General features: G+C 41.0%; 1 protein-coding gene across 4 annotated transcripts in view; it reads left to right on the forward strand.

Moving 5' to 3' along the window:
• LOC131367296 (roundabout homolog 2-like) overlaps positions 1–13,540 on the forward strand; it is a 134,784-nt gene that overhangs the window by 75,601 nt on the left and 45,643 nt on the right. For all 4 annotated transcript variants that reach the window (XM_058412628.1, XM_058412629.1, XM_058412630.1 and 1 more), the window contains exons 3-7: positions 4,293–4,450; positions 5,613–5,733; positions 5,889–6,027; positions 9,543–9,679; positions 12,752–12,876. In XM_058412628.1, the coding sequence (XP_058268611.1) occupies positions 4,293–4,450; positions 5,613–5,733; positions 5,889–6,027; positions 9,543–9,679; positions 12,752–12,876 (680 nt within the window). The remainder of the gene's footprint in view (positions 1–4,292; positions 4,451–5,612; positions 5,734–5,888; positions 6,028–9,542; positions 9,680–12,751; positions 12,877–13,540) is intronic.

Consider the following 13,540-nt stretch of genomic DNA (forward strand, 5'->3'; position numbering starts at 1 on the left):
TATTAAAGAGCTGTTTGTTTTGAGCGGGTTTTCTCTCCTTCTCTCACGCTCATCCGAGTCTCATTTCTGACAGCGTGAACAAGACATTAAGGCAACGCCAAAGTCATTACTTTTTCCGCAGAATCATCTGTTTCCTACAGCGCCTGATTCATTCTGCCCGTGCACTGTTTATCTACCACGCTGCTGCGCTGGCTTAGCCGACCTCAGCGGCTGTAAGTCTGCCACCTCTGCCCAAAGAGGAAAACAAAAGTGTGGTCATGCTTTAATAAAAACCCAGCCTCAGCCTGGCTGCCTCATATATTCCCTCCCTGCTGGGGCACGATTGCTGGTGCTTGCATACGTAAATGTGATAACGAAAACAAATTGGCTTTAGGGAAAGCTGGTATTTGATCTGTCAGTGATTTATGATATATATATATATATAGTATAGAAACTCTTAAAGCTAACTCTGGCATTTAATCATTTAATTAAATTTTTATTTAATTTTGTTGATTGATTTTTTTAAGCTTATTTTCCTTCATCTTTTTGCTAACACAAGGATGTGTATGATGGACGCACCACATCACGTGATAACAAAAGCATTTAGAATTCTTGACAGAGTGAAATGTTTGTGAGGAAATGTTTATTTCACATTTTTTGAATTACGGCTTTATAAAAGTGCTCCAGATGAGGATGGGTTCACATTTGAATCCGGTTCCTCTCAAGGTTTCTTCCTCATATGGTCGTTTTGGGGAGTTTTTCCTCACCACCGGGCAACTTTGGTTAGCTCATTAAATCTAAAATGTAAAATTTAATTTAATCATTTTATTCTGAATTTTTATTTGGCTTTAAAGCTGCTTTGTGACAGTGGGTGTTGTTAAAAGTGCTACACAAATTGGAACTAAATTGGAACTTTCGTTTTTCCACCGTGGGAAAGTCTTCATGACTTCCAGTTTCTCTGTAACACGACATTTTTCCATCTTAACTTCACATAGCAGTGATAACAGGAGCTTACTTCTTTTGCAGATCAGCAAATGTCAAGGAATAAAAATTATATGTCCATCTTTAATTCATAAAAAATGTTAATAATGACAAATTGCTGTGGCGTGAGAGGAATAAAACACTTCAGGATGCGATGTAATCATGTCACAACACCATATTTACAACAGTTATTTTACTATAATACCTCTCATGTCATGATTTATTTACATTTCTGGCATTTGGCAGATGCCCTTAACTAGAGCGGCTTACATTCTTATCTCATTTTATACAACTGAGCAGTTGAGGGCCTTGATCAGGGGCCCAGCAGTGGCAGCTTAGTGGACCTGACAACCTTCTGTTCAACAGTCCAACACCTTAACCACTAAGCTACCACTTTTCTTCTTTGTCTTCTTCTTCTTCTTCCTCCTCCTCCTCTACAGAGCTAATTTTGAAGAGAAGCGAACCTATATAAATAAAACTCTTTAATGCTGCTATTCCCGCCTGCTTTATGTTGATTATGGAACAGTTGATTTAGATCAAAATAAAAGAAAAGGTAAGCGCTATTCATGTGGGTCTGAATAACAGAACACCTGCATGCGCTATTATTTCTTCCGTCTTTTTAAACCTCTGCTTATTATCTCTGTGCTGCTTCTCCTTCATAATTACATAACGACCCTCTACACATCACTGGAGAAATACCTCCACTCTGTTTGCTGGTTAGATCTCTCTCTCTCTCTCTCTCTCTCTCTCTTCACTCTCTCTCCTTTCCTCCTCCCCCTCCCCCTCCTCCCTCTCTTCACATCGTGCCATGGAATGAAATTTGTTTGAGAATCAGCCTTCATTTTTCTCTGAGCGTAAATAAAGATGCCGATCGGGACACTGTGAGCAGCTCATTTGAATAATTGAACGCACAGCGATCAGATGGCAGTGAAGGGGCGGTGCGGCCGCTGGATGTGGCGCAATTAAGCTGGGCAAACAATGGAAGAGGGTGGGCTCTTCTCCGCACCTCTCAATGCTCTACTAATTGCCTTCGACTCTTCAGTCAATGCTTCCGCACTAGCGCCATCTGCCCCCAGTGTCAGGGAGGGGCGTTCAGGGGTTTCCTCCCGGCCCGTGGAGCAACACGCTGGGTCCTATTCACATCCATGTCTCAGTGTTTAGTGCTTCTGCACCCTCCCTCTCCTCTCATCCTCACCCCTGTCTTTACTCAGAGACCTGTGTGGAAGTCTTGTCTGAAACAATCCACAATGTCCAGTCTGAATTTTTAGACACTGTTCCATGCGTGTCAGAGCAGATTTAGTGTCCTGCACAGCTAATGGACATAAACAAGGTCTTCAGTTCCTCATATCGCTTTCATACATATCTGATTAAAACTTCAAATTTTACCCTCTCTCAGCGAGGCTTAGGTTTTACATCTCTCTCTCTCTCTCTCTCTCTCTCTCTCTCTCTCTCTGTCTCTATCTTTCTGTCTGTCTGTCTGTCTGTCTGTCTCTCTCTCTCTCTCTCTCTATCTCTCTCTGTGGTTTTCCCTTATTTTCCATTTCTCCATCTTGGTCTCCTCCTCTTCCTTTCTTTTGTTCTTTCTGTCTCACACCTCAATTTCCTCAAGATCAACCATTCTTCCTCTTTTTTTCTTTTTTTTTCTCTCTGTCTCATTCCTTTTCCACCTCTCTATCTCTCTCTTTCTATTTCTGTTATGTCCCCTTCTGTCTCTATATTTTGTTGTCCTTCTCTTTCTCCCTTTTTTTCTCTTTTGGTCTTTCTGTCTCTCCTCCACTCTTTCTCTCTCTCACTCTTTCTGTCACAGCTCCAAACATCATTCGATTTTACCGCTTTCTTGATTCGTCTCTCTCTCTCTCTCTCTCTCTCTCTCTCTCTCTCTCTCTCTCTCTCTCTCTCTCTCTCCTTTGTCCTTCTCTCTCCATTTCTGCTCAACTGTCATACTCCCTTCCTTTTTTTCTCTCGCTTTTCATCCTTCCTCTACACCCTTCCTCTCTACCTCTTTTCCTACTTTCTTTCTCCCCTGTTTCTTCCTTTTTCTTTTTTCTTTCTTCCACATTCCCTCCTATAGTCTCTATCTATACTCGCATATCTCGCTTTTCCTCCCTCTCTCTCTCTCTCTCTCTCTCTCTCACAGCAGCTACATGAGCCACGCATCTCTATCGCCACTCTAAAGCAGCCAGAAAATCTGAAAATATGTTTGTTTTTTTCCTTTGCATAACGTTGAGCAACATCATGATTCACTTTATTACTGACTACTGACACTTTTTCATCAGGGAGCACGAGAAAAAAAGGGCACTGGGGAAATGTCGGGAATAATGCAGAGCACCTGTCTCGTCGCTTATCTAATAGCTTCAGTGTGAGGAAATGCATGCATTGCCATTTGATGGTTCAGAGTTTGATTATGTGTCCAGTATACACACACACACACACACACACACACACACAGAGCCATCTGGATAGCTGGTTTGTCTGTGTGTGAACGCCGTGTTTCGAGGCTGAAATGCACCGCATTCTCGTGCTGGTGTGATTGACAGCTCGGCCTCAGGGCTCTGTGTCTGTCACTGCTGTTTGTCAGAGATGCTCCACTGGGACTCGAATATCGTCCAATAATTACTATCCTGCTCCATCCCTCCATCCCGCCCACGCGTTCTCCCAGGCTGCCGGAGCGTCGTGTGATGTTATGCAGGCTTTACGAAAGAGGAGAGCTTCATTTTGACACTAATTGGGTAGTTTTTCTAACACAATGTGCCATTAGTGCGGCTTTGGGATGAGGATGAACCTTTTACAGTGATGCATTAAGCAGCGGTGTAAACACAGGAAATGTGCCACTTAATGTTCCTTATTGTCAGCCTCTGTCTCTCTCTCTCTCTCTCTCTCTCTCTCTGTGTCTTCCTTCCTTCCTTTTTAATCAATCTCTTAGTTTTCTCAACCTCTAACTCCTTTTCTTTGTCATACTCTGTCTCTGTCCTCCCTCCCTTTCTCAACCACCTTTCTTTCTTTCTGTCTCTCTCTCTCTCTCTCTCTCTCTCTCTCTCTCTCTTTCCCTCCCACTCACAGCACATCTCACCTCTCTACAGTTTTTACTCTCTGTCTCTGGTTTGTCCTTTTAGTCTTTTTCCTCCTCTCTCCTTCTTCTCTGTGTCTCTGTGTCTCTATTTCACTCCTCTCTATTTTCTGTCTTACAGCCCATTCTATTTTGTAACTCTTGGTGAAGATAAATAATGGGTTAATGTAGGTTAATATAACAAAGTTCATGATTAAGTAACTGAATATGACAAAACATACCCTCTCTCTCTCTCTCTCTCTCTCTCTCTCGCTCTCTCTGTTAGTCCTGCGTGATGATTTTCGGCAGAACCCTCAGGATGTGGTGATAGCTGTAGGAGAATCAGCTACGTTGGAGTGTCAGGCTCCCCGGGGCCACCCGGAGCCCACCACTTTCTGGAGGAAGGATAAAGCTCGACTCGACTTGAAAGACGACAGGATTACCGTGCGTGCAGGATCACGTCACACACGTCTCTGATCACTGCATCATCACACCGCAAATCAATAACATATTCAATTCAGTACTCTAGATCATAATTATTATCACAGTTATTCCCTCTGTTTAAGAATAAACTTTCACTCCATATATTATTTTCATTTATTTTATTTATTAAATTGACAGTAAACTGACTTTATTTGGTGTACATTATAAACCTGTATTCCTTCATTTATAAATATTTAAGAGTTTCTATGTTTTTGATGTAAACTAAATTATACTCTACATTAGTAAGTAAACCAGTTTGTTAGTAAATAAGAGAGAGAATAAGTAAGCAGTTAAATAAGTAATAAGAAATGTAAAAAGTAAGTAAGTAAGAAATTAAGTAAGTAGATACATATGCAAGTACATAAGTAAGTACGAAAGAAAAAAAGAAAGTAAATACGTAAATAAGAAAGTAGGTAAGATAGTAAGAAAGTGGGTAAGTAAGAAATTAAATAAGAAAGAAAGTAAGTAAATAAGTAATAAGAAATTTTAAAAGTACATTATTAAATAAGTAAGTAAGTAAACATTAAATAAATAATTATGTAAGAAACTAAGTAACTAAGTAAGAATTAAATAAGTAAGTAAGTAAACACATAAGTGAGTAAGTGACTTAAGTCTCTCTCTCTCTGAGGTAGAGCTGCGTCTCACTTCTTACTAGAAGTTGAAAACACATGTTGTGTGCCAATATACACTATATTGGCAAAAGTTTTGGGACACCCCTCCAGATCACTGAGTTCAGTTGTTGTTTTTCAGGGGTTGGGCTCGGCCCCTTAGTTCCAGTGAAAGGAACTCTTAATGCTTCAGCTTCATACCAAGACATTTTGGACAATTTCATGCTCCCAACTTTGTGGGAACAGTTTGGGGATGACCGAGCCCAACCCCTGAAAAACAACACCTGAATTCAATGATCTGGAGGGGTGTCCAAAAACTTTTGGCAATATAAGTGTGTAAATCATTTCATTTAAGCAAATCTAAAGAGTTATTAAAATAGGATTGATTATGCAGCTTTATTTTTTATATACCGCTTTCTAAACTTTGAGACTGATAACAAAAACATCGACAGATTTATACTTTAAAAAAATCACACTTTTAACACATAACCTGCGCTGTTGGATCTGTTGTTCAGATTCGAGGAGGGAAGTTGACCATCTCCAACACCCGAAAGAGTGATGGAGGGATGTACGTGTGTGTGGCAGCCAACATGGTGGGGGAGAGAGAGAGCGAGATGGCTCAACTCTCTGTGTTTGGTAAGCGACCTGTTTGCTTCTATAAAAAAGTTATTGTTATTTTCCTGTGATTTTTCAGGTATTTAATAAACTCTATTACAGTTTTTTTTTTTTTAATAAAGAATTTTTTACTTTTTCCACATCTGGAAGTGTATATTTGTCTGTGTGTGTTGCAGAGCGGCCCACGTTTGTACGCAGACCCATAAACCAGGTGGCGCTAGTGGACGAGAGCGTAGAATTCAGATGCCAGGTGCAGGGAGATCCCCCTCCGTCACTGCGCTGGAGGAAGGACGAGGCCGAGATTCCCCGCACCAGGTCAGGGAATACCCAACACGACCTCCCGCCTTTCGCACTCATCTGCGCCGTGGTGCTTTTAATTCCTCGGCCCGGACGCCCCCGGTGTAGGACCGCTGTGCGACTTGGTGACATGTCCAGATTAAGATGCTAAGCTTGAGATCAGAATGCAAATCAGCTGCTCAGTGCTGTGATGGAGTTGTGCATGCACTGTGCATCTTAAGAGACTGGTATTTTTACTGTACTGTTTTGGCAGCAGCACAAAGCCAGAGATGAATACATATCAGGATTACTGAAAGAAGTGTCAGCCTTGTAACCTCTGAGCGTCTGCTAGTGTTGTGCGATAGAGATTAGAGCTGTCACATTCCTTAAAAAGTGCATCGGAGTCCTAATCACTTCAGTAGACTTACTATACAAATGTATTCAAATATTAATGAAGCTATAATTTTATACCACCACATACAGAGCGTACATTAGCAGTGTTAAGTGGTGTTGCTTTAAACATGGAGCATTTATAATATGATTTTAACGATTTCTTATTTTTTATCTTTTAAGGACAAATCCTCCATTTTCAGCCTGTCCTCATACACTAATCTTATTTACAAGCTTATTACATACTATACAGACCAGACAAGACTTCCAAACATACACTCTTTTTCCTGGCCACTTTAATAGCAACGCTTGTTAATGCACTTATCCAATCAGCCAATCAGGTGTCAGCAATGCAGGGCATGAAATAATGCGGGTAATGTTCATAAAATTCAATCACAGCAAACAAAAAAATAAGCTCACTGACCGTAGGATGGTTCCTAGGAAACTAAAAACAGAACATGGCAGCCTAAATATATAAATGTAGAGGATATTTGCACTTAACTACACGAATATCATGAAACAATAGTTTCATTCTGGTAGGCTGTGTGTGTGTGTGTGTGTGTGTGTGTGTTCTGATCACAATTTCTAAGAGATATCTCAGTACCTTTAGTGTGTGCTACGTGGGTTTTTTTTTTTTGAGATGTTTGGGAGACGCTGTGTATAAGGACACTATTAAAAGCATCAGAATAAAAACATAAAAATGGGAATTACACAAACCCAAAAGCAATATAAGGCAGCAGAAGTGTTTCAGTGCTTTGCCTCTCATTGTGTTTTCCTTCCTACCAGCTTTGTTCCAGCATTTCAACCCCCACACACTGTTCAATACTCTCCACAGAACAAAGGCTGCAGCTAGATGAACGATGGAGGACATCTCCTGAATATGTCCACCGCTCGCAGCAGCTTCCCTTCCGAACACCGCACAGCAGTCGACTAGAACTGTTCATTGTACGAATTCATAATTGCCTAGTGCTTCCCGGTGCCTGTGCAGTAAATTGGCACGGCGCTACAGTGTTTGCTGCACATTCAGCTCATCAATCTGGACTCCGACCTCCGATTTCCATCTCATTACATTACATTAACGAAGAAAGACGGCCGTCCTGCGTGGCAGAATGAAATCAACTCGTATTCCATTAACCCTCCATCAGGATGTTTTACAGCCAGCCAAATCATGGAGAAAGATCTTCTTTGTAAGCTTCAATAGTACAGTATTTAATGCTGGATTTGACTGAAACACAGTGTGGTTACTGCTGAGGAGCTGAGGTGTGGAGCTACAATGAATCAGGCTTCTATAGAAAAACTGTAACATAAAATTATACAGGAATTGAGCATTGGCTAAAATGTGGATCCACACTGACATTATTCGACTCGTTTTATTTATATGTACAATTTTTACATAGTCTTTATTCATGTTACTTTTTATTTTATAATATATATTATTACAAGTAGAAGCTTGATGGCTCGCACATCAGGGGTTGGGGGTTCGATTCCCTGTGTGAGGAGTTTGCATGTTCTCTGTCTGTGATTTAGGGGATTCTTCTAGGTGCTCCGGTTTCTTCCCTCAGCCCAAAAACATGTGTTGTAGGTTGACTGGCATCTCTAAATTGTCTGTAGTGTGTGAGTATGTTAATGGTTTGGCAATTATTATTATTATTATTATTATTATTATTATATTTTTTTTATTTCTCTATCCACTAAATTATCTACTTATTATCTACTTATTTTAAGCTTATTTTTTATTTCTATTATTATATACAATTTATATTTCTGGAAAACAACAAATAACGTGTGTGTATGTGTGTGTGTGTGTGTGTGTGTTGTATGTGTGTGTATGTGTGTGTGTGTGTGTGTGTGTGTGTATGTGTGTGTGTGTGTGTGTGTGTGTGTGTGTGTGTGTGTGTGTGTGTATGTGTGTGCAGTGATGTGGCAGCTGCTAAAGGTGTGAGAGTGGTGTGAAGTGCTGAGTCGTGTATGTGGTAGTCTCCTGTGTGGCTCTTGGCCTCTGTTTAGTTCTCTAGCCACTAAATAAGAGTCTAGTCGGAGACCCCATGCACCTCTCCACGCTCTCCTCCACTCCTTTACCCACAGTTCCTCTCCAGGGAGACACCTATATAGGTCGAATACGTGACATTACTCGAATCTCTGCTAGACTCATGCCAACTGGAAACCATTATCAGGATACTCCCACAGTGTGCCTCAAACGTCTCAGGCTTTTCTAAACACACCACATGTTGCACTCACTACTGAGGACCTTGTTAATTTGCTCATCTTTTCTTCATGTAGACACAGATGGGTTTAAAAAAAGAAGAAGTGATGAGCAGCCTTGTTCACTTTTGCGACATTTCCTCACATGGTTTTGATCTATCCGTTTTTTCCTGGTCAGGTTGCTGCAGCAACACTGAGCCATGAGGTGGAAATATCCATGCTGAATGGGATGGCAGTCCATCAGTGGGCAACATGAACACACATTCATTCACAGTTAGAGCAATTTTAGCAGTTCATCATGTTTTTCAAACTTTTCTCAAACTTCCCTCCTCTCAAAATATGATCAGTGAAAGCAGATGAAAGTCTCAGTGTTACTAAAATCAATGCTCTGGTTGATGTGTTATAGGAAAGGGTGAAGGAGGTGGTAAACACTGTCCTCTTATTAATTGGACTCACTGAGTACAGTATTGGTTATGCTTTGATATATTTACTGTATGGTTGTTTATCAATGAAACATTTAGAAATTTGTCCTAGATACACCAAATCCTTAGGAGAAGATCTTCTTTTCTCTGGATGAACACACACACACACACACACACACGCCAAACACAGTGGGTTACTCTTCATAAATATTGAAATAGCAGAACAGTGAGGGTTCCGACTGAAAGCACCTTTCATTTCACCGTGGCTTTGATGCTTGCATAATTGACACCCTTTTTCTCCACTTTACCAAATCATCTTCAGTATGGACTCTCTCAAGGGCTGCGAAAAAAAGGCCTTTTGTTCCCCCCAAAAGTGCTTCACCAGCCCATTATTCTTTGTTTACTTTTTTTCTCTAAAACTGTCTCTTGCTAATCGCTGTTTTTCCTCTCCACACTGAGCTCCCGCTGCGCTTTAACATGAGAGCGGTTAACTTTGAGCACATAAACGTGTTTGAAGGCTGTCTGCATTGTTCCGCACAGGTACGAGATGAAATACGAAAAGGACGACTTTGTCTTGAGGATTAAGAAAGTGTCTTCTGGGGACCAGGGAAGCTTCACGTGCGTCGCGGAAAACAGAGTGGGCAAAGTGGAAGCATCGGCTACGCTCACCGTCAGGGGTGAGTGACCTTCATACGGTCTTCATAACTGCATGTAATTAAATTGTCTTATACAACTATTACAGTATAGATCCGAACCCTATCCCAGGAACGCTGGGATTGGGAACACACCTTGGATCAGAGGGCACCGTATTCACACACTCATTTACACTTAGTGGCACTTTGCCGATCCGTTAAGTTGCACGTTTTTGGAAAGTATGAGAACTGATTCACCACCCTGATGTAATTCCAGCGTTTTTAACATTGAGACATTTTTAATTATGCCCTGCAAACACGGCATGTGATATTCAAAATCTAACTCACTTTAATCCAATATTACATTACATTACCATCTCTCGAGACCTACAATTATTACAGATGCAAGGCCTAAATGCCATTTTCCAACTCAATTTCACTTTAAGGTCTTACAAATTCTAAAGTGGAGTAATTCAATTCATAGAATACATCCGGTGTATGTACTCTACGTACATTCTAAATTATTTTATCCGCAAACAAAACAAAAAAAACCTTAAGCAACTCAGTGGATGCTAATAAATTAGAATCAGACAGTTGATGCATCATTACGCACTGAAGATCCTATAATTAACAGAATCAATATAATGTCTTACAAAACTAATTAAATATCAGGCTTGCTGAATTTATTGCCATTATAGAGACGAGACGAGGAGTAGGCAATAAGTGCAGTCCTGGAGTGCTCACACATTACTGAAGACGAGAGTGCACCAGGAGACAGAAAACACATTTGTTGTAATTTATGTCAACCAGCTAATTATTTCCACTGATGAGATGTCATTATTAAATTCAGTGTTAGTTTTTAAAAGAATTTCGCAGAGTTGTTTTCATCGGATCTTTTTGGGGGAACATTTTAATTGACACTTCTCGCTCTCATGATTTCATCCATATGTGTTTCCTGTTAGGAATTAAATACTGAATAGTACACTTTAAGATGATTATTAGTGAATATTATTACTTGAAATCCATAAAAAGAAGTATGTTTTTATTTGTAGAGCACCTTATAGCCCACTCAGAACACACACTGTTCACTGGGCGGTCTGTAATGTTTTTTAGGTCGTAATTTACTGTTATGAAATGGAAATGGTCCCAGAAGTAAAAGTGCAAACACTATTATAACATGCTGAGTAAAGGACCTTGGTTTTGTCTCACAGCAAAACTAAACTTTGTAGACTGTAAGAAACCTTAAAACTAATGAAATCTGATTAAATAAAAAACAATAGTTCCCTGATTTGAGAAGGTGAGTGTGCTGTTTCGAAAGATATTCCGCTTGCTTACTCAGGACATGTGGTTGATATCGTTTATGAACTTGAATGATGTAGCTTACTTTGAAGAACTGTACAAGGTCTGTTCTGCAATTTGGCATTGCTGCTGTTGTATCTTGTGAGTGAAAAAATCAATTTTAAATACCTTCTGGACTGCTAGGATTTTCATACCCAACGTATGGTCAATAAAGTTAGCACAATATAGTGTGAGAAAGACAAAAACAAAAAACAAAAAAGCATCCAGAGTGTTGCAGTTCTGGTGGTAGAAACATCTTGCTGATTACAGAGGTCAAAGAAGAATGGCCAGACTGGTTGGAGATAACAGGAAGTCTATAACCACTACTTACGTGTGGTGAGCAGAAAAGCATCTCAGAATAGACAACACATCTACCCTTGAGGCAGATGAGCTATGACAGCAGAAGACCACATCGGGTTACACTTCTGTCAACTAAGAACAGGAATCTGAAGCTCCAATGGTTCACCAATCAGTGACCGGCTAATTGAATAATTGCATGAATGAACAGGTGGGCAGTACCGTATACATTAGTAGACCTGCACAACTTTAAAATTGGAAAAGTGTTCACAAATCTGTCCAGTTTAAAAATACGTGGTTTTGTCCAAAAGCTGTTATTCTACCAACAGCAGGCTTTCTAACCCACTTTTTCAGCGTAGTATTACCAAAGCCTCACCAAGGAGGAGGCAGCACTGTTTACGGGCCTCTCTGCTGGATCCGAGCCTGTCAGGACCGTCTCCCTCTGTGTGTGTCATTTCCTGACCAGTGGGAGTCCTGTGATACAAAAACATACATGTAAACCCCGAGCTGGGCACAGACGCCTGGAACTGACCTCCCGCTAAGTTCAAGAAATGAGGAACTTAATGACAGTTTAAAGCCTGGTCTCACACTCCAGTCTGTTGCAAAAGCAGTATACAGTACTACATTTCTGGCCCACCGAAAGACGCCGGGTGAGGTGTGGTGCAGGGGAAAAAATAGCGAGATGTGACGCATTGATACGGCATTTGAGATTTGGGCTCCAGTAATTTTTGTAGCCGTCTAGCCACAGCTTCCATTTTGGAAATCTCCTGGATGTTGCATTAAGGGCAGCCTGCTGCATTATTAAGCTCCCTTCAGAATCCGTGAGATTTAAGATCCATTTCATCAGTCACCCAGTGGACTCTCAGTGTTTTTGTCCTAAATTTATTCGTGTACCCGACGTCTGAATGTGTTTTTTTCCCCTCTCTGGTTGTTGTACCTGTGTCTGTTGTTGTGAATGTCACCCCTTCATCCACTCACCCCTTCTGCCCTCATTGCTCATTCACCAGCTCATCCTGGTAAGTACCCACCCATACCATGCTACTAACAGCATGCATTTGCCTAATATTCCACTCTTTACTTCACAAGATTGATAACCTATTTCAGGCTGATTACCTTGTGATCTAATCTAGCGCATGGCTCTTGGACAAATTTCCTCTCAAATGTGTTTGATTCCTAAAAGTAGAGTAGGGAAAATACAGTTAAAGAGAAATGTACATGAAACCTAGTGTTACAGATCGTGTGAAATTCAGCCATCTTTTTCGTGAACTTTCCACCTCACCCCAGGAGGCATTAGTAAACACACCGTGTTTTGCACCTTTCAATCCGATGTACACTGCATGTTAATTAGGAACGCATGCTTCCCAACACCTCAGCTTTTGCATTAAACATGACCACACCTATGCTCTTGCGTTCCTTTCAGTGAAAATGTAACCAGCTGTGTCTTCGTGTTTGCAATGATACCCATCTGACCTTTCACCTCAGAGGCACCCCAGTTTGTTGTGAGGCCTCGGGACCAGATTGTGATGCAAGGACGCACTGCTACCTTCCCATGCGAGGCCAAGGGAAACCCGCAGCCTGCTGTGTTCTGGCAGAGAGAGGGGAGCAAGGTCAGTGTTCTCCACAGCTTTTGCATATTCATGTAAGATTTATGTGTTTGTGCATGGGTGTTTATGCCACGATCTGCAATTCTGCGCTCACTGACAAGGCTGAGATATATTTGACTCGGGTGAATCGAATTAGCTGGCAGTGGTCTTACTTTGATTATTTTGGGGGATGGAAACAAAGCATTTTGCTCAATTAAGCAATTAATTGGCTGAATGAATGGTCAGATCTTACCTTCAGAGTAATGAAGTGGTCATCAGTCGTCCCTCGCTTAACTCAGGGGGAGTCGTTTGTCATCTCAAAACTTATTAATTTACTGAATTCGAGTCATTAGGGCTAATTGAATCTGGCTAATGCCCTTCCTCACTCGTCACTTGGGTAGATTTGAGGACTTTGAATGAAGGAAAATCTCATTAGAAGCAAGGGGAGATAAGAGATCTCAAGGCTCTGAGTGGGTGGTGAAGTCTGGCTCAGAACGCTGGCTTGTGCCCAAGGGCATGGCGGGCAGCTGAACACCACTCAGTTCAAACGTTAATTACAGACCAGCCTCTGTGTGAAGTCATGAACACACTGTAGGCCTCTGTGCATCTGTATGCGCAACAACTGCAACACCTTTAAACACCAGAGAGTAGAAAAAATGGATTTTTAACTGGTTTAACACTTTCACTT

The sequence above is a fragment of the Hemibagrus wyckioides genome, linkage group LG16 (assembly GCF_019097595.1).
Source record: "Hemibagrus wyckioides isolate EC202008001 linkage group LG16, SWU_Hwy_1.0, whole genome shotgun sequence".
NCBI lineage: Eukaryota > Metazoa > Chordata > Actinopteri > Siluriformes > Bagridae > Hemibagrus > Hemibagrus wyckioides.